General features: G+C 34.0%; 3 protein-coding genes across 3 annotated transcripts; 2 read left to right on the top strand and 1 right to left on the bottom strand.

The window, feature by feature from the left end:
- The first annotated feature begins 7,208 nt into the window (after nucleotides 1–7,208).
- Nucleotides 7,209–12,094, top strand: IntS2 (integrator complex subunit 2). Its single transcript, XM_077436090.1, has 8 exons — nucleotides 7,209–7,741; nucleotides 7,808–8,187; nucleotides 8,263–8,495; nucleotides 8,582–8,859; nucleotides 8,939–9,063; nucleotides 9,349–9,421; nucleotides 9,813–9,996; nucleotides 10,072–12,094. Exons 1-8 carry the CDS (start codon nucleotides 7,461–7,463, stop codon nucleotides 12,001–12,003), a joined length of 3,486 nt encoding a protein of 1,161 aa, XP_077292216.1. The 5' UTR covers nucleotides 7,209–7,460; the 3' UTR covers nucleotides 12,004–12,094.
- Nucleotides 11,918–16,600, bottom strand: ida (anaphase promoting complex subunit 5 ida). Its single transcript, XM_077436091.1, has 13 exons — nucleotides 16,427–16,600; nucleotides 16,262–16,332; nucleotides 15,760–15,973; nucleotides 15,540–15,673; nucleotides 15,342–15,451; nucleotides 15,099–15,258; nucleotides 14,826–15,019; nucleotides 14,518–14,761; nucleotides 14,293–14,443; nucleotides 13,026–13,217; nucleotides 12,507–12,950; nucleotides 12,274–12,434; nucleotides 11,918–12,195 (listed from the first exon to the last, which is right to left on the bottom strand). The coding sequence occupies exons 1-13, from the start codon at nucleotides 16,545–16,547 to the stop codon at nucleotides 12,076–12,078; spliced, it is 2,316 nt and encodes a 771-aa protein (XP_077292217.1). The 5' UTR covers nucleotides 16,548–16,600; the 3' UTR covers nucleotides 11,918–12,075.
- A 935-nt stretch (nucleotides 16,601–17,535) lies between these two features.
- Nucleotides 17,536–20,111, top strand: LOC143915410 (2',5'-phosphodiesterase 12). Its single transcript, XM_077436048.1, has 8 exons — nucleotides 17,536–18,306; nucleotides 18,375–18,498; nucleotides 18,567–18,706; nucleotides 18,774–18,936; nucleotides 19,016–19,301; nucleotides 19,418–19,538; nucleotides 19,725–19,876; nucleotides 19,960–20,111. The coding sequence occupies exons 1-8, from the start codon at nucleotides 17,613–17,615 to the stop codon at nucleotides 20,065–20,067; spliced, it is 1,788 nt and encodes a 595-aa protein (XP_077292174.1). The 5' UTR covers nucleotides 17,536–17,612; the 3' UTR covers nucleotides 20,068–20,111.
- Nucleotides 20,112–20,573: the final 462 nt, after the last annotated feature.

The following is a 20,573-nucleotide window of genomic DNA, read 5'->3' as shown; positions in this document are numbered from 1 at the left end:
AATAGAGAACCATGTCTTGAAACGTAAAAAAATATAAAACTAGACCAATTAATCTATAATAACATGGGAAAAATATATGTATATTTTTTACTTTAATTAAAAACATCCAACTATTTATTCCAATACTAAATTTGGGCATAACAATACTACATTTTATGTTAAAGATCACAGAGCCAAAACACTGTAAAAATTACGCATTTTTAAACGGTGATATTTATTTATTTACACAGGTATACACCCAATTTTTGCACGACATCTATGGTCAAACAAGTATTGTAAGTATTATTACATTCAAGTCCAATTGCAAACATTAATCAACAATCATAGAGACATATATGGGCAAATTTTTGCAGAATTTTAATTATCAGGCTTACAAATTTTTGACAGGCTTGCAAATTTGTTGGAGCCGTTTCCAATGAAATCAGATAAATTGGCAAACTCTGAAAATAAACGATCGACCATGGAGTCATATATCTAAGATCTGACTAGCAACAAAACCAGGGATAAAGCCCGTAACTACACAATTGAAAGCATTACACGCTAACCATTGGTCCATGTTGCTGGTTAATATCTCATAGATGAGAGCAAACCAACAAAAACCATTACCATATTTGAATTTAATGGATCAAACTTAGTAAAGTTGGTCTTAGTTAGTTGGTCTCCGCTCTGGTAACTAAAAACCGTTCCTTCGATTGTTTGTTCCTCAGTGATTTCCTCAAACGTGATTTAATGAAGTTGACTACAATGGAACCACCTGAATTTTTTTAATTGACATCCGCAACTAGTATTAAATAGTGGCTTGCTATCGTTAAATGTTATACGTTTCATTTTATATTGTAAAAAAAATAATGAACATACATAGTAGTTAACGGATATCAAAAAAATCCACTATACTGGTTCCATTAAGCATAACAGCGTCGAATTTATCTAATACATTTTATTACGCAGGTCAAAATGATCTACTTTTACCCCGAATAAAAAAATAAGGTAGTATACTATCATATATGTAGTTATATTATACACGTAATATTTTTCTGGATATACATCACTGTGGTCCATCTGTTTAATATGATACGTTTGCGTACTTACAAACATGGTACCTTCACAACTTTAGTTAAATAAATGCACAGACCGTATTATGGGTGCTTAGCCTCGCCACTGGCGTTCGTGAACTACAGATGAAATTTTGTAGGTATTCCTAAAGGTTATTTACACACTAAAACACACAAGTTACACATAAACCGACCCCGAAACATCACAAACACGCCAGGTGCAATAAAGATTTCCAAAACTAGTATCCAAATGTGTGCAGATAGATGGGTGGATATACACACAATCAGAACGCAAAACTTGTTATTGCGAATTATTTCCCTCGTTCTCATTACACGCTCTTTTCCAAAATTCGAACAAAAGCTGTATTGTGCTACGAAATATATCTACCCCTTTTTATGTATATACCTTTACATTTTCATGTCGAAAACAAACTTGCGCTAGATTTCATCCTGTATTCAAAGCCTTAAAATATTAAGGAATAAATTTTCAATAGATGCTTTTTAACTTTAACAAAAATGAAAAATAATTATGCCTCAAACGAATTGAATGGCTCAGCTTTGAGCTGAATGTACGCATCATATTACATAATACTAATGAACTGAATAACATAAAAATTAAAATATAATCCATCCAGTATTGGTTTTAGCCTTAAACCTAGGGGTTCCAAAACCTATTAAAACAAAAACTGGTTAACCGGTGAAACTGCCTTTTTTAACAACACTGAAAACCAGTGAAATTAACTCAGCTAATCGGTTAATTCAAAATATTTATTTTACATATGCAAATCTGAATGAAATACAGTTAGGGCGCGGACACACTGAATCGTACGGCACGGTTTGCCTAGTAGACTCCAGCTGTGATGGGCGTATCCTAATGTCATTGTTAATTCGTACGATCCTATTATTTCGACAAATTACGCCTACATTTCTTCAAATATGGGAATTACCGTTATCGATTAATGTCAAACTTATGCCAATACAAGGATAAAATATCACCGCCGAAAACACTCTAGAGGGTGAGATTTGGTCTGGATTACCGTAGCATAGGTCAGGCATGCTAGCGTATTTTTTTACAGGTTCATTGTCACTGGAAACTTTCCCCAGATGTTTTTTTTTTAAGTAAAGCATATCTCTGAGAACAATAAACCAGCCCTTTTAGTGATGATCAATATCTATTTACAAAAGAAAGTAAAAAAATATTCCCAAAGTGTTTTATATTGCGTGTTGATAATGGCATCCGATAATAGTTTTTAAAAATATAAGAAGAAAATTCAAGACTTATGTATGTACCTACATAAAATAATGTATTTTATTTTTTTGAAAAAGAAACTGAATTGTAAGAAAAATGTTCATTTTAAAAATTTGTCTTGGGACTTTATTCAACCCTATATTTATTTAATAAAATACCTGATTAACTTTCAGCTTATTGGTAACTCACTAATAACTATAATCATTTTGGATAACTGCTATTAATTTATTAAAATGCTACAATACTTACATTTTCTTACATATTGGTTAACCGGTTAACTGGTTAATCCACAAGAAATCTATTATTTTGAAATAGTCCCCGAATACAAAAACAATAATTTGAAATAAGTAGGTGGTGATCAAAATTCCAAGAGACAGACTTTGAAAGTATTTTCAAAAATGCTAGGATCCAGTATTTCGTGAAAGATGCTCGCAGCTGGAGTCCCACAGGGTAACTTAGTGCAAAAGGGTCAAAATATAATAACGACAAGACAAGAGAAGAGAAAAGACCACCGGTACTTCTATTTTGGTACGAATTTAATAAAAAGTAAAAATACAAGACCTCCGAACCTCCAAAAGTGTACAGATGGGAACCCTGGAGTACGCAGACACGATTGCATTAGCATTAGAACCCTTCCGAGTCATCAACTCGCACAAAGGAAAGATTTCAAATCGTGCATGCCAACTAACTCAAACAAAAAGTCCCGAAAAAATCCGTATTTGCTTAGAGTAGCGTAAAATCAAATTTACATAATGACCCAAAGGTAGCATACCGAATCGCTGCTTCAAGTCCCCCTGGAGATTTTCACTGAGTTTTGAATTGAGTTTTTCTTCAGAAACGAACACAATTTGAATGGATAGTTAGCTTTTATACATAAGTGTGTAAACACATACATACATACATACATGCAAGCCCTTAAAAAGATAATATTTGAATATCCCCAAACAATTAAGGAGAGATAAGTGCAAAGTTCACATCCCGTCGCATTGAAAAAAATCGCGTATGAATTGAATAGACGATCAATCCATTGACTACACAACGGATAACAAGATTTTTAACGTTTACAACGAATCCACAGATCAAGATTTTCCGGTTTTACTTATTTGCATCAGTGGAACATTTAGAAATCGCCAAAGGTCAAAACATAACAGAACCACCGCCGACTGAGAAAAAAAAAATGTTACATTTGTCGTACACATAATACATAAACCTTACAAACGAAACCGAAAGATATCTGCATACACACAAATAGTAAACATACTATAAAATTTGTTTTTAAAATTTTTTTTCTGAAAAATTTCTGAAACTTTATGTATGTACATACATACACATTGTCGTATTGTGTACATATACCTAGAGCAATCAATTGTTGATAGTAAATATCGATCTAACTCTTTGCCACTAGCAATAAAAATATGAATGCTTTAGCATCGAATATCGCTCCCATTAACTTGATAATATCGGAAAAATACTGTGACCACTAAAAATTATTTGTTTTGGTACGCCAATCAATACTCAATATTATTATAGTCAAGGTGAACATCCAACGTCACTTCTCGATCTGCTCAATAAATGTTAATGATAGCTTTTAAACTTCCCACTAATCCGGAATAATTAAAAAATACATACATACATATATTATACAATAATTGTTAACTTTTTTTCAAATGCTTCTACATAATCCGCTTTATATTATAATTGTGAAAATAGCATGATATACTTCGCATGTTTAATTTATCAGTGTTGTTTTAATATGTATATATTTTAAAAATATATGTATGCGGACATATTTTTAATTAATGGTTCGAAAAGATCAAATACAAATTCCATTACGCAGCGAAATGCATGTATAGAAAGTTGAGCAATATTTTTTCTAGTCTCAAACGCAAGCACACGTTATTGTAAAAGTTTTTACGTTGTGTAATGCATCAATGATGTTGCGAAACTGTATGTGCTACATCAAAAGTTTATCTTATGATAAACCGTCTCGGTGTCAATATTTTAAATGCTACTTTAATTTTAATATGTACATACGTAAAGAGAGTGGAGAGGTTGGAATGGCAATGGGCGGGTCACGTAGCTAGAAGAATGGACGAAACGTGGATTAAAGAAGTGCTCGAATGGTACTCGAGAGAATGTAAAAAGGTGAACGGAAGACCAAAAGGAAGATGGGTGGACAAAATTAGAAAAATATGTGGGGTGACATGCGCAAAACATAACTAATTTATTATCATCACTTCCTTTTATTTAAACTTCCGTCAAAAGCTCTTTAAATGTATTGATGTACATGTGTTTAATTTAACTTAATTTAATATATATTAAAAATTACAGTGCGCACATGCTATATTTACGTACTGTCTTAATTATGTATAAACAAAATATAAATATTATTGTCGTAATTAATTTTTGAAATAAATTTGCTTATTTTCATTAAAAAGTAGCTGCATTTCAATATATAAAAATATTGTAACGTTGACGAGTAGAGGGGTTTCTGAGATCAGAGTGAAAGGCACAATGGTGTGGTAGAGGTACATACATATGTAGTTTATTGTTGTTCACCCATCGGCCCACCAGCTCCGAATGACCCACAGTCTAAAACCACCCTATATTTATACCCATCGGGCTCTCTCCGCACACAGAGATCATTGGTCGATGGGTCGCGAGATCCTATTGGTTGTAGTATACGGCTATTTTATAGGAGATGAGGTGATCAACGCTAGTAAACCAGTATTTGATAAACGCCAATCATCTAATATCTACGTTACAATATGCTAAATATTTAAATGTTTACAAATTTTAATATTGACATTAAAGTTGTCCATTACTGACATATATAAGTATGTATGTTACATAGTTCATCACTAATTCTCTTTTTGTATCGATGAACTATGTAGATTGTGTATGGAAGTGATTTACAATTTTATACCAACAGCAATCTGATGGTCATTGAAAAACGATGATTAAAATGGGCGAAAATGAAAGCCAGAGACTGACTAAAATAGACCGTTTTTAGAAAACCTGATAAATTTGACCTTTAAATATAGCATTTATATATGCATTTAAAGTGAGATAGCTTTAATTCGGTCGACGTTTTCGTTCAAGTACGAATCAAATACGGGATTAAATTTTCTACACAACAATTCATTTGAAAAGCAATTAATGAATTAAATACGTAAATACATACATATACGTATAATATAAGAATATCACCAATGATTTTCTCTTATCTAGATACTTTTTCGAACTGAAATCCAATACTGCCTGGCACTTGAAAAACTATTGACAATAACGAGTCGTTGTTATGGTAGAACTACCGTTTGCAACAATTCAAAAACTTGGCCATAATTTGCGTCTTTTAATGTGCGTTTTTTATTTATTTATTTAATTTATTTATTATTTTGAAATAATAATAACAACAATAAAATGACCAGTGTGACCTGACAGGTTGCCCCAAAGCGTCACACCATGATCAATAAAACCTTCATTTTAAAAAGTTGTAAATCTAATTTCATGAAAAACCTGATAAACATCATAAAATTTTAGCTGATCTGCATTGATCATAAGAATTCCAAATTTTTATATTTTATATTATTTATACTTATTGCATTATATTTATTTATTTATTTATATATATTTTAGCTATCAAGCTAATTTAAAAATACATCTTAATTATTATACTTAACTCTAAAATTTATAATTAACTTACATGTACTGTCCCTCACAGAGGTGTCTCTTCGCACCTCGCAGGAATGCATCCATGTTTTTAGCAGACCTGACGCACTCAGGGAGGGCATTATACATGAGCACACCCCTGTGAAAAACACCCCCAGCCATCTTATTCTTTCTTACTCTACTTACAACTAGTTTGTCCTTATTTCTAGTATAAAAACTATGTTTATCTCTATTCCTTATTATATAATCATCAAAATACTTAGGTAATAACTTATGATCTAACTTATAAACAAAAGACAATGTACTAATATTTAGACTAATTCTAATACTCATCCATCCTAATTCATCTAACATACTTCCAATACTTTTAAATCTACTCACATTCAAAATAGCTCTCATAGCTTTATTCTGTATTTTTTGCATTTTTTCTAAATCTTGGCCACTAAACAAATTAAGCACAGTGGCACAATAAACCACATGTGGCAAGACAATTGAATTAAACACTAAAATTTTACTTTTTTTACTTAAAATATTTCTTAATCTACATAATACACCAACTTTTCTAGCCATTTTTTTTATTATATAGTCAGCGTGCATTTTAAAATTTAGTCCTGAATCTATGTATACACCTAAGGATTTTATATTTTCAACTTTTTCAATTAACTTATCATCAATTCTAATTTCATTCAATATATTTTTATTTTTACCATTCAACCACATCATTTTTGTTTTATTCACATTCAACTTTAATTTATTTTCACACAACCAGTCATTCACATAATATGTACATATTATATACATATTTATCTAGGCTGCATTCATTGCTACCACCTTGGTAATAAACGCCCCAGATTGATCTACATTTACAGAATGCTTGAAAACATTTATACGTCCTCTTGACATCGGGCCATCTCATGACAAAAACCGTATGTACAAAATGTACTTGTGTGAAAACAGGATTTCTATATGTTTCAGATGGCGATCTTTTGTCGACTAATGCACTCGTTTAAAAAAAAAAAACAAAATGCACGATGTCTTTTAAAAATAACTACAGAGCGCCAGTCTCGTGCACTCCACAGAATTTTAAAAGATTTTATTGTGTTTAGTGACTATATAATTATCCACATCAGTTTCTGATTTTACTTTGATTTAATAAACATTGTTATTTGAGTTTAGGCCTGGTATTGAAGAAAAATGTCAATCGCAAAATCCGCTTACTAACGAAATATGTACATGGCGATTTCAATGTTGGCAAACTTGTGAGATTGACGCTTGAGGTTATGTCGTCAGCGGTATCTTAGTTGTCAAGTGTATTAAAGTTTGACGTCTAATAAATATGGTTTGTGTTAATTTTTTGCGATAGAATATCAACAATCGAAAATTTTGAATAGTTTACCCAACCTTTATCTAAGATATGTATCGGCTGGTGCGACACAACTTGAAAGCATTCTTAGGTTAATTTCACTTAAGTGACATATCGACTAAACATGTCGCTCAAGCCTGTGCCACCGCACGTTTTCGAAGCTTTAGAAGCCCTCAAAGTTCAAGATCTTCTAAACTGTACACCAGAAGAAATTCGAGCCATTTTACCATGTTTGGTGCGAATGGCATTGATATCACCTCTCGATATACCAAAATATTGTGCTCAGGCAAAGAAAGACATACTAACCCTACTAGCTGGAATCGAATTAGTCAACTCAATGGTATCACTTCTTTCTATCGAATTCCACGCATTGGAACACGACCTGAGAAAAGAACAACAAATGAGGTAATTTATTTCACTCTAATAAAACACATCTTGTTTAGATAATTTTATATTATTTTTATTCTACAGGCAAAAACCAGCATCGTCCCGTCAAGAATCGTTTCTCATCCAAAACATAGTCAACGGTTTGGCTACTGAATTCGAACGGTCAGATCCGACTAGACGTGTGAGGCTAGTGTTGTCCGAGTTGCTTCAAATGCAATCTCAAATAGCTGAATACAATCAGAGTAAATTAAATTCACCGAATTCCGAATTAACCGTTAAACCTTCCGAATTATTCGACAATGATGTTTACCTCGAAGAGATATCCGATATTATATGCATATGTTTGGCCGAGCTGCCCATCCTCTTCAATATAACCGATGTTTGTGAAACACTGCTGTACATCAATAAAGGCCCGTCTATTATTTGTTGGGTTGTTGCTAATATGCCTGATAGTTTTAAAGAAGGTTTGTAATACTCATGAGGGTTACTGTAATACTTTTATGTGCGTATATGTATATTAGTAAAATTTCTTTCTACAGTTGTGAATCATCTAGTATGGAATGCAGAACGTGGAGAAGAAGAATGTGGAGCTGGTGGTGGCCTCGGTGCTCGCGCTCGAGGTCGCGCACTTGCTCAACTATGTACCATGGCTCCAGGTCATGCTTTAGCCGTGCGAGCTAAATGTGTTGAAGCTTGTCGTCTGCCAGCACTTGCCGTTTCACTTACTTTAGATAACGCTGCCGCTGATACTACCGGTACCAATAATGACGTCGTACGTAATCTACTATTCAAGTCTGAAGTTGTTTTATGAAAATATTATATAAATTGTAGTAAATTATATTATTTTACAAATTTCAGGTTGCGTTTATATCTGGTCTTTTACTGGGAAGCGAACAATCTGCGAGGAATTGGCTTGCAGGGTTTTTACGAGGTGGACAGAAACGATCGCGCAGTGGAGCTGCCATTGGAGCCGGAGCAAATACTGTCGAAGCTGGTGGTGGTGCTGCACGACTCCGTGCTGAGCTCTTGAGGCGGCTTCGTGCTGCTTCCGGTGTAAACCTGCGTCCAGCTAAAGTATTGGAGGCTGCTGCTTTGTTACGTCTATACTGTGCGTTCAGAGGAATCGCCGGTATTAAGTGAGTATCAAATTAAACAAGTTTAGATGGCGTACGTTTCTTTTTACTAATTAATGTATTTTGAATACCACGCTTTTAGATTTCATGACGAAGAAGTAGCGTCGTTGATTCGCTTGGTGACATCAAAACCATCGCCGACACCTGCCGGGGTTAGATTTGTATCACTCAGTCTTTGTATGATAATTGCTTGTCCTACGTTAATAGGTAATTTTCTAAAAATGTTTTATATTATTAAAAATTACTTAACCCCTTCTCCAAGATTAAATCCGATCCGCAACATCCAAGGTTCTTCCAGAAAATCCCATCTCCGGTTGTTTTTGTTATCTGTTCCTACAAAACTCCCAACCTTTCGCAGATTTAGATCACTCATTTCTCCCAACTTCTTCTCTCTTATATACCACCAATTTGGCAGTCTTTCTTCAAACATTCTATGAAGATAGATGCCTCAACTACTGAAATTATCTAATATAAAACATTTTGTATTTGCAGCTGCTCAAGAACATGACAAAAAAGCTATAGATTGGATTCAGTGGTTAGTGAAAGAAGAGGCATACTTTGAAAGGTTTGTTTATTAAATTCTAAACACTAATAAACATAGAAGTAGAATGCATAGAATCGCTCTCAGCCTCCAAAAATGTTGCTACAAAAACTCTGCATGGCAGAGTTTGTTCATTGTTTGCTCATTGTTTGCTAAACTTCGTCTCTCTCTCTTCTGACTTTCCGTCTCTCTCTTCGATGGCTCGCTTTTAGACGATACTTTTATTAACAATGACCATTCTATGCATTCTACTTCTATGCTAATAAAGCTTTTATCGTCCACTATTGAGTGAAGACATTTCCAATCTTCATCCATTTTATTCCACTTATTTTCCTAAATCTTCTGCCTTGTTTACTACGCATTCTATTAGATACTATTGAATAATGTCTTAACTATGTATCATTTATGTTATTAGTGCTTCTGGAGTGACAGCATCATTTGGTGAGATGTTGCTGCTTATGGCTATCCATTTTCATTCCAATCAACTATCGGCTATATGTGACCTCGTATGTTCTACACTCGGAATGAAAGTTCCTATTCGTCCTAATAACATGACTCGCATCAAAACCATATTCACTCAGGATATATTTACCGAACAGGTAAACTTAAGAATAATAATTTTAATATGTTTGACAAACAAAAAACAGGAAATTTCAGTTGTTTTTTTTAAATAGGTTGTAACTGCGCATGCTGTGAAAGTGCCGGTGACTGTTAATTTGAACGGAAGCATACCTGGTTATTTACCTGTACATTGCATACACCAACTATTAAAATCCAGAGCATTCTCCAAACATAAAGTGCCTATCAAAAATTGGATATACAAACAAATTTGTAAATCAGTAGCACCTCTTCATCCAGTTTTGCCAGCGTTAGTTGAAGTATACGTAAATTCCATTTTGATTTCAAACGCTGCTAAAGGCACCGTTGAATACGTAAACAAACCAATCACCGAAGAAGAGATCCGGAACGTATTCAGAAACTCGGTGTTCGGTGCTCACTTTGATACGAAAAAGCGAGTCTATAACTTGGCCGACATCGATGACACGTCAAACTCAAATGATGATATACAGATTGAAAAGCCAAGTTTGACATCGCAGCTGCTTTTGTTGTACTACCTTTTGCTCTATGAAGACGTTCGATTAGCGAACACCACATCTCATATGGCCAATGGAAAAAAGGTCAAATGCTATTCAACCGCTTTCCTGTCGGAGCTTCCCATTAAATATTTGCTACACCAGGCACAAAGCGATCAATTGAGTTATGGTGGACTCTTCAGTCCACTTCTCAGACTCCTAGCTACGCATTTCCCACATCTCTCATTGGTCGACGATTGGATGGACGATCAAATATTTGGTGATACTCAAAATGCTTCTGTTTACCATACGGAAACTTTGTCAGAAATGTCAATAATCGAAGCGTTCTCTGGTATGGAAAACAATCCATCTAAAGCAAGTAGAGTCATCAAACAGATGCTGATGAAAAGTCCGACTGACATCTGGCCATTTGCTGAAACTTATGTTCACTTTTTCAAAACAGTACTCGGAGATAAAGTTTCCAGACACATTCAAGAACTCTACAGACAAGTCTGGCTACGATTAAATACTGTTCTTCCACGATCTTTATGGGTAATGTCGATCAACGCCCTCCTTGATATAAACAGTGTATCAAGAAACGTCACTTTGACCCAGGAAAATATTTTAGTCGACCCGTTACAAGTTCTTCGGTGCGATCTCAGAGTGTTTAGGTGTGGACCAATTTTAAAGATAGTTTTACGCATATTAGAGGCCAGTCTTGCTGCTTCCAGAAGTCAACTATCGAGACATTTACATGACAAACCTTTACTCGAAAAATCGGGACAACTTTCATCGGACACTGAAAGAGAAGAACTTAAAAATGCTTTAGTCGCAGCCCAAGAAAGTTCTGCTTTGCAAATTTTACTAGAAACCTGTTTAGAAACAGATGACGATAGAGCCCATCCTGAATTAATGTGGTCTCTTAGAGAAGTGAGAAGTATTGTCTGCTCTTTCCTACATCAAATATTCATATCGGAACCCTCCCTTGCTAAATTAGTTCACTTTCAAGGATATCCACGTGATTTACTGCCGGTAACGGTACAAGGTATACCATCAATGCATATCTGTTTAGATTTCATTCCCGAGTTGTTGAGTCAAGCGTCATTGGAAAAACAAGTGTTTGCTATTGATCTAGTATCACACTTGTCGATTCAGTATTCTCTCCCCAAAGCCATGTCTATAGCCAGGTTGTGTGTCAACACGTTATCTGTGCTACTGTCTGTTCTGCCGTGTGATTTGAGGGTCGATTTATTTCAACCGGTTTTAAGATCACTCGTTCGTATTTGTACCGCTTTCCCACCACTTCTGGAGGAAATTACTTCACTGTTAATGCAATTGGGAAGGGTCTGTGAATCGCAGGCGTCTCTGGGTCATTCGTGGAATGACGTTAGCATATCTGGAGATTTAGCATACACTCAATCTAAAGTTCAAGAAAAAACCAAAGTATTGATGGCAGAAGTACTGTCGAGAGACATTCAAAACACTATGTCTGAAATAATCAAGAAAGCACTGCTAGACGATAAAATTTATTAAACGTTTTACACAAAACTTACATATGTACGTATATTCAAGACAAAATGTGTATTTTTTTCAAATAAATTTATTTTAAAAACATGTTAAGAGCGAATTTGTTAATTTTGTGGGATATTGTTCATCCATTTGCCTATATTCCAAAGCACGCTTATTCCTTTCGACAATGTTTCCAATTTCATGATATAGTTGAGCCTGAAATATCAATATAAAAACAAATCAATATAAAGACATTCAAATACATATTGAAAAATCATTCAAATTTTTACTTACTTGTAAATAAATCACATCTTTTATTCTACTGAAAGCTTCAACTCTATTGAAATTCAATTTAACATTCTCCAATAAATCCGTACACAAAGTAAGAACTTGGTTTCTCCTCTCTCCCGTTTTAGGTGCAGACGCTATCCTACACTTAACATATAGTAGCATTGCTAAAAAAAAAAACAATCAATGTTACCGACAATTAGAAACATTCATACATAGTTTAAATCGAATCAAATTACCTCTCCCTTGATCAAACGGACCACCGTGAGCCATTATTGTAGCGAGCACTCTTTGTACAATAGTCAGAGCATTAGTCATACAACCCAGTTGCAACTGAACATTTGCAACGTGCATTTCGATGACAGCCGCAAGATAATACAAATAACTGCTAACGGCCATCGACAGAGCTTCGTTCAACCGAGTTATATTCGTCGAAGATACATGATGAATACCGCTACACGAATTCTCAATCTGTGCCGCTAATATCATCGCTCTGATGCGCAACGTTAAAAAGAGTTGGCTTTCTTCGTTGCTGTGACAGTTATCCAATATGTCATTGAGACAGGTAATTGCATATACAGGTTCGCCTTTCATGAAATGCAATTCGGCTTTTATCAATTGACTCTCCCAACGGTCGATAGATGCCAATTGGTTTGCTGCCTGCTCTGCCTCTTGCCATTTTCCTAAAATTGATCTTTTTATTAATTCTTCTATTGACATTTTGTGCTTATTCGAGTATAATTTTATTCATATTGCACCTGAGATTAGCGAGTAATTCGCAGTTATGATATGTTGAGTTCGCATCCACAGTAAGCAATATGGTGGTCGTGGAGCACGTGCCCGAGCATGCTGTAAAACAGCAGCAGCACTTGTTCGCTGACCTTGAATTGCAAGCATTTGCGCAGTTCCACAAGTGGCTAAACAAGCAGCTTCACTTTCCCACTCACCAGCTAAAATGTATGAGAAATTAATAAAATATAAATAATTTATTTTCCTATTAGTTACAAATGAAAATTTGATCTATGAACTCTAGAATAATAATTGAAAACCTATAACATTTCCACTTGTCAGAGATATGCCCTTTTCTTTTTGTATTCCATCATGTTTCGAATTAAGATACATATACACACATGTACACTAAAATTTAACAAAATTGTGTTTTTGTTGAATAATAATACACATATCCTTAACCGATTTGCATTCACAGTTTGTCTCAGATGTAAGTAGAAGGGGTTCAAAATGATTTGAGATTGAGAATGAATTTCTCAGTGGAATAAAGATACACGTCTTGCGCGGCTGTGTCGTGAGTAATTAATATTATTATAATCAAGTGGAATAAAGATATGTGTTGCGTTATTGTTTTATCATTCATCACAAATTTCATTAGAACTTTTATTATTTGGCTTTCCTGTAAAGTGTTTAAGCATAACATATATCTTTATTCGGCTGCACGCTTCAATTGTAGAATACGTCTCAAATGTTGAATGGTGTTTTTGACCCACATTATTTTAGGATAGTTATTTGAGCACATCTCATCCATGCGATCCGTATTTCTATATGGCTTGTAATTTACTGGTAAGTATATAAATACGAAAGGTCAGTATTTATATTAAATGGCGAGTATTTGTATTAAACGTCCATCGTTCAGTATACAAGTAGTCGGAATAAATAATAAAAGGTCAGTATTTTTATTAAATGGTCAGTATTAATGTTAAATGGTCAGTATTAATGTTAAATGGTAAGTTTTATTTTGACGAATGGCCAGTATAACTTTTTAGTTGATATCAATTACATTGAATTACATTAACAGGCACTGCTATTTGTTCTGGCGAATTACATCAGATTTCTATATTGTCCATTTGTTATTTATACTGACATTTAATAATATACTACTGACCATTTTGTTCGTAAAAAACTAGCCGAAAACTGATTTATATACTTGATTACCGTAATTGACTAAATATTGGCCGTTTAATTTGTTGCCTTTCTATATTACATTAAAATGATTGAAATATATAAACTAACCTGTATTTAAATTTAATAATAATTGACAGCAAATAGAAGCCATTTCTGTCTTTCCGTACAAAGCCCATAAAACTGCTCTATTAACCAAGCTGATTTGAATTAGATCGGCCATTGAGTGTTGACAGTGGATTACATCTCCTTTCATTAATAGCTGAAATAAATCGAAGTAAATTTATTCTAATTGCATAAATTTACATGCATAAAAGAAATTAAATGAAAAAGTACGTTAAAAAGATTCGATGGTGTGACTTTTCGTGATACAGCATGCTGAACGTAGGCCTGTGCGGCTAAAGCTGCCCTATGTTTAGCACAATGAGCTGAAGGTCTCGGAGTTCTTGGAGTCGGAATAGGACAATGTCCTATACCACTAATGCACTGCAACCAACCTGCAGCTTGTTGCAAGCACAAATTATCCCCAGCTTCTTGCGACATTACCATAGCTTCTTTCAATGCGATCAATGCCTGATCCCTAATTGAAAGTAAATTAAAAATCGTAATACAAATTAACATAAGCTTAAATAAAATAATCTTACTTGTGACCAAATTGAGCATGCAACACGGCCAGATTAAGAGACGCATATCTAAATCCTCTATTCCTGTCGGCAGCTGATGTATTCGCCGATACCGTTTTCGGACATCCTGCGCTTCGATCAAAGCAGCCGTATAAACTATCTACGGCTCCGCAAAACTCGCGTTCACGCAGACAATTCAGATAGCTGAGAAAATGCTGTATATATTTTTTTTAATATTAAAAAGTGTTTCTTTTCATCGTGTGATACATTTTTACTCCTAAGGGTAATACTCACGGCATCAGCATAGTCGGGATTATCTCGTATGATTTCTCCTATGGTTTGCTGAAGTCGCGGTGGAGACATAGCACGCGGTTCGCTTGATTGAAGCAATGCTGCTTGTTGAGCCGTAAATAATTCAGCTTGTCTTCTCGACCAATGGCATCGCTCAAACTCACTAAAAAAAAGTTATTTATCGTACATTTCGTTTATATAATATTATACAAAAGCTTTTGCTTTTGAATTTCCTTTGAAACTTACCGATCCTTATCAAAAACAATTTTTTTTCTAGGGATCTCTATCGGTGGTGGAAGTTTCTTTTCTTCACCTTTCATTGGATAATCTGATATACCATCTGTAGTATCAAGTTTCTGTAACGATAATGTATTTATATTTTATCACGATAATATTTTCGCTAATTTATATATTTTTTAAGTATTAACAAGCATGCAAACTAACATCTTTACTGAGATGTCTTATAAGAGAGCCAGGTCTGCCCTTTTCGTAATATCTAGAAAATGATTTATACACCGAAGTAACTTGATAAAATGAAAGTTTATCTAAATACAACATCATTCGTCGTAGATACAGCCCTGAAATCGACAGAAAAAACAATGTTTATTTTTCTAAAGAAAACAATAATATGTACATAAATTAAATAATTTAAGGAAATATAAACCTAATACACTGCTTTTGCTGATTATACATTGGTTTGTTTCCTGATCAATCATCAGCTTTTCAACGGCATCAGATATGCAATCCATTAATGCGTTAATGCCTTCATCATATATTTGTTTTAATCTATTGCAAAAATTCTCAAAATGATTGTCCAATATGTTGAATTTCCCAGAAGTGAATATAGCTACCAGATCTTTGAATTCCAAATCAGGGCACTGAAAAGAAAATCCTTTGAATAAGAACATTGATTTAATTCTAGTACAAATTGTAGGAAAAATTATTGTATTCTTTATATATTTAATTCAATAAACTTGGTTTAATGAAAGTATTGATTCAAATAAGGTCTTATGATAAATTGCATACTCAAGCACAAGAGAGCAATAAAACAATGAATAATTACTTGTCTCACAAAAAAGCATGGTTAGTATAAATAAATCAATAAATGTATACAATGCTACGCGGATTAAATTGTGCAAGAGTTTTATTTCGATATTAGATATTACCTGAATAAGCTTCAGAACCAACATACAAAAATCTTTTCGATACTTTGGAGGCATTTCACATTGAATGGGACCTACGAACATAAAGACATATGTATCGATTAGTTTTCAAGCCTCTGTCAAACGTCGTAAATTCAAAATGTCTAACACGGAAATATAAGACGATACCTTGTTTGAGAACACAAAACTCTCTTATAAATACGACAACGGCTATTTTATGCGATGTTACATTTTCCATATCATTATTTTGAGTTTGAGCCAGCTGAACCCTCCTAACCGGCAAAGCCATCTTTCTGATCTATCAGTGTTGCCATGAGACAATACCCTTACGTCAAACTAAAATGCCATTTGTTTATTTTTTGCGGGTTGACCCGGGGATTATTCCGCAAAAAGCGATCTCACGCAAGTCACTAAAATCTCGATCACGGAACATCTGGCACCCAAAAACTCCATCAATCGAAACTAATGAGAACTCGAGTGCCAGATGTTCGGTGATCGAGATTTTAGTGACTTGCGTGAGATCGCTTTTTGCGGAAATCATCATTTTACTAAGGATTCATACTTTGATTTCGAACATTATTTCTGTACTTCTCTAAATATTTTAGTGCCTCAATATGGTAAACGGACTACTAGTCATATGTGAACCAGTCACAGGACAACCGGTCGCTCTAGATCGGTCACACGTGATCACCCGTCACACTAAAACTCGTAGCGGCTCGTGAGATTTCATAGTGGGGGGGCTGCAGAGATTATTCAGGCTGTAGTAGCTCGTTAACCAAACCGGTGATCGAATGAAAACAAAAATAGCTTGAAGATGTACTATACTGGGAAGTCTGCAGCCCCGCAGCCCTTGTAGACGACAAAAATAGCATGCAGTTGTACTGTTTTAGAAGGACTGCAGCCCTGCAGCCCAAATGGTCGAGCCGCCACTGCTAAAACTGGTCACACCATAAAATCGGTCAACCAGTTTTCTCGTGACCAGCTTTAGTGTGACGAGTGATCACGTGTGACTGATCTAAAGCGACCGGTTGTCCTGTGACCGGTTCACATTTGACTAGTAATCACCGAACCCTCAATATATCAAAGATTTTTTTAGATTGATTTATTATTGCGTTTGGAGGCGACATATTAAAAAAATTAAAATATTTCAATATATTTAGCATTCAAATAATTTCAGAATAGTTGGTTATTCTGCCAAAATTATTGTAAATGACAGCAAATGCAATAAAAGGATTTAAATGGTTTTCAAAATTTACGGTACATGCTCCAAATATATTGAGTTGGGACTGATAATATCTACAAATGTCAGTGATTGGCTAATCGTAACGTGGAGTTGACGAAAGTGTCACTCAGCATGATAATTGCTCTCAAAGCATGTGTCATAAATAGAGTTTTGTACAAAATTATATCCAGACATTCTCATCGCATTCAATTGTCTCGCAAAAGTCCGTCAAATATGGAAAAAGCATTTTTTCGACATTCGAAAGGTGAAGAGCAGTATCATTTAACCTTTTTATATAAAAACGAACAACTCGGTGTTGAACGTCAATTTAACTTTATGAGGCACTGCGATGAAAATATGGCTACTCTAATTCATAGAATTAATTCAAATCTGCAAAAAGTTTCAGCGAAAAAAAAAAGAAAAAATAAAAAAGAACAGACCACTGAAGAAGTTGTCAGTGAACCGATATCCGTTAAATTTTTTAAAAACGGAGAAATAATATCCGATGATTTGATTTGTGTTGACGTAATGGAAAGCGGTTCCAGTGTAGAATTTCAAATTGCAGAAAAGAAGTTCCAAGTGCAAGTCAATGCACCTTGGGTAACGACTATAAGTTTACCTGCTAGCATTCTAGCTGGATTTGTTTTATATCCCATAAAATTTGAAGGCTATTTTCTCGAAAAAAATGAATGTAAATTTACATGGTACAGTGGAATCGATAATACCATGGTATCAAATATTAAGTGGGAAAAAATAGGTGATGATTTTACATACACGACATTGACAACGGATATTGGGAAGAGGATCAAAGTTTCTTGTATTCCAGGTTGTTGATAAAATTTAAATGGAATATAATCGAATTTATTTATTTATTCATAAATGAACATTCTTTAGGAAATCGAAGTACTACCGGTGCTGAAGTTGAAGCTGTATCACCCAACAAAGTCGAGGCTGGACCTGGACTATGTCCATTCGAAACCCGTCATTTATTCACTAAAAAAAAACTATCTGGAAAAATGTAAAACTAAAACTTGTTAATCTTGTGCAACATTCACCATATTTTTATAATCTCATCTATAATTGCAGGTTGAGAGCTGTTTCATACAATATATTAGCTGATTTGTACTGTGATTCTGAATTTTCTCGAACTGAACTTTTTCCTTACTGCCCACCTTATGCCTTGCATATTGATTATAGGAAACAATTATTTATCAAAGAAATATTAGGTAAATTTACTAAAATATTTTTTATGAAAAAAGAGTGGGTTTATTTATTTTTTATATGTTTTTATAGGCTACAATGGAGATATTGTATGTTTACAAGAAGTAGATGCCAAGATATTTAATGTTGATTTAGAACCTTTGTTGAATTCCCATTCATATGAAGGATGTTTTACCAAAAAAGGTGGACAAGTTACCGAAGGTCTAGCCTGCTTTTATCGCAATGACCGGTTTAGGTAGATTAATGGTTCAAATACTATTACACTTTTTATTTAATTTTGATTGTGTTCAAGAATTTTATATATATTTTTTCAGATTAATTGATAGAAAATCATGCATTTTGGGAGAAGAACTAAAAAACCCCATTTTCAAAGACATTTGGTCATTGATTGAGGATAATAAATTGTTTGTTGCAAGAATAGAACCACGTACAACTGCAGTGCAAGGAACAATATTGCAATCACTAGAAAATGATAATGAAATAATCGTAGTCGGCAACACTCATTTTTATTTTCACCCAGATGCTGATCATGTTCGTTTAATTCAAGGTGGTTTAACCATATTGTGGTTAATTGATATTGTCGAACATTGCAAAAAGACTGTAAGTTAAAAATTCAATCAAATGGTTAATAGTTTGTGTATATACTATTGATCATATTAGATTGATAGTGAATATTATGCAGGATGTGTAAGCTATTTACATTATATCTTCGACAGATGCCAGGCAAACGTGTGTCACTTTTATTATGCGGTGATTTCAACAGTGTCCCTTCTTGTGGAGTTTATCAACTGTATACTACTGGATTTGTTCCTAGTGATTATATTGACTTCAAAAGTAGTAAGTGACATTGCATTTGTAAACATGTATTGTATACATATGTAGAAGCAGTGCGTTTTATGCGGTGAAATGCATCAGAAAAACTAAAGAATTAAATCCTTAGCAAAATGTGAATTCTGGCATTTGTTTCTACAAAAACGCGTTGCGTTTAAGCGTATAATATAGCCATTTATTTTTTCCAAATAGATGAATCAGAAGCTCTCAGTAATGTAATATTGAAACAGTCAATTCCACTTGCCAGTGCGTGCGGTACTCCAGAGTTTACTAATTTCACAGTTGGTTTTGCGGATTGTCTGGATTATATATTTTACAACAAAGAATGTTTTGATGTCGTTCAGGTTTTGCAATATTTCAATATGATCGATGTACTTTTGCTGTATAATTTTAATTTCTTTAATCCTATTTATTTGTACTGTCGTAGATAATTCCGTTGCCATCAAATGAAGAATTGAGACAAAATTCGGCTATACCTAGTGTTGTTTTTCCATCCGATCATGTTGCCCTCGTTGCAGATTTGAAATTTAGATAAAAATTGTTTGAATTTTTAAATGTTTTTAAATAAAATAAGTTATAAAAAAAAAAATCTTTGATTTATATGTTTACATTGCGTTTCTTAATGATTGTTAGTTTTATAAATCAAAACAAAGAGTTTTTGGATGGGACCATTATTTATAAGTTCAATAAAATTTATTGACTGATCAGCATAGAAGTAGAATGCATAGAATGGTCATTGTTAACAAAAGTATCGTCTAAAAGTGAGCCATCGAAGAGAGAGACGAAGTTTGGCAAACAATGAACAAACTCTGCTGTGCAGTTTTTGTAGCAACATTTTTGGAGGCTGAGAGCGATTCTATGCATTCTACTTTTATGCTGATCAGCGCTTATTGTGCACCATTTGGTTGATAATTGATTGTTTTTAACTCAAAATTTGCGATGCAAAATTACAAACATCATCAAGCATAAAACAAACCCAAATAAAAGTTTTTGTTCGTTCTGGTTGCCATAAAATGGGGTCTATCTCGTTTCACCAACTTG

This window comes from Arctopsyche grandis, chromosome 8 (assembly GCF_051622035.1).
Source record: "Arctopsyche grandis isolate Sample6627 chromosome 8, ASM5162203v2, whole genome shotgun sequence".
In the NCBI taxonomy this organism is placed as follows: domain Eukaryota; kingdom Metazoa; phylum Arthropoda; class Insecta; order Trichoptera; family Hydropsychidae; genus Arctopsyche; species Arctopsyche grandis.
The sequence above is the reverse complement of the archived record's forward strand: the minus strand, read 5'-3'. Positions and strand labels throughout refer to the sequence as shown.

Coding starts and splice junctions, on each gene's coding strand:
- LOC143915410 (XM_077436048.1), top strand. CDS start 17,613: ATGATAATTGCTCTCAAAGCATGTGTCATAAATAGAGTTTTGTACAAA. Junction 18,499..18,566: donor AAAAAACTATCTGGAAAAAT/GTAAAACTAAAA, acceptor CTATAATTGCAG/GTTGAGAGCTGTTTCATACA. Junction 19,877..19,959: donor AATGTTTTGATGTCGTTCAG/GTTTTGCAATAT, acceptor GTACTGTCGTAG/ATAATTCCGTTGCCATCAAA.
- IntS2 (XM_077436090.1), top strand. CDS start 7,461: ATGTCGCTCAAGCCTGTGCCACCGCACGTTTTCGAAGCTTTAGAAGCC. Junction 9,422..9,812: donor GAAGAGGCATACTTTGAAAG/GTTTGTTTATTA, acceptor TTATGTTATTAG/TGCTTCTGGAGTGACAGCAT. Junction 9,997..10,071: donor AGGATATATTTACCGAACAG/GTAAACTTAAGA, acceptor TTTTTTAAATAG/GTTGTAACTGCGCATGCTGT.
- ida (XM_077436091.1), bottom strand. CDS start 16,547: ATGGCTTTGCCGGTTAGGAGGGTTCAGCTGGCTCAAACTCAAAATAAT. Junction 15,020..15,098: donor ATCCCGACTATGCTGATGCC/GTGAGTATTACC, acceptor AAATATATACAG/CATTTTCTCAGCTATCTGAA. Junction 12,951..13,025: donor GAATTACTCGCTAATCTCAG/GTGCAATATGAA, acceptor GATCAATTTTAG/GAAAATGGCAAGAGGCAGAG.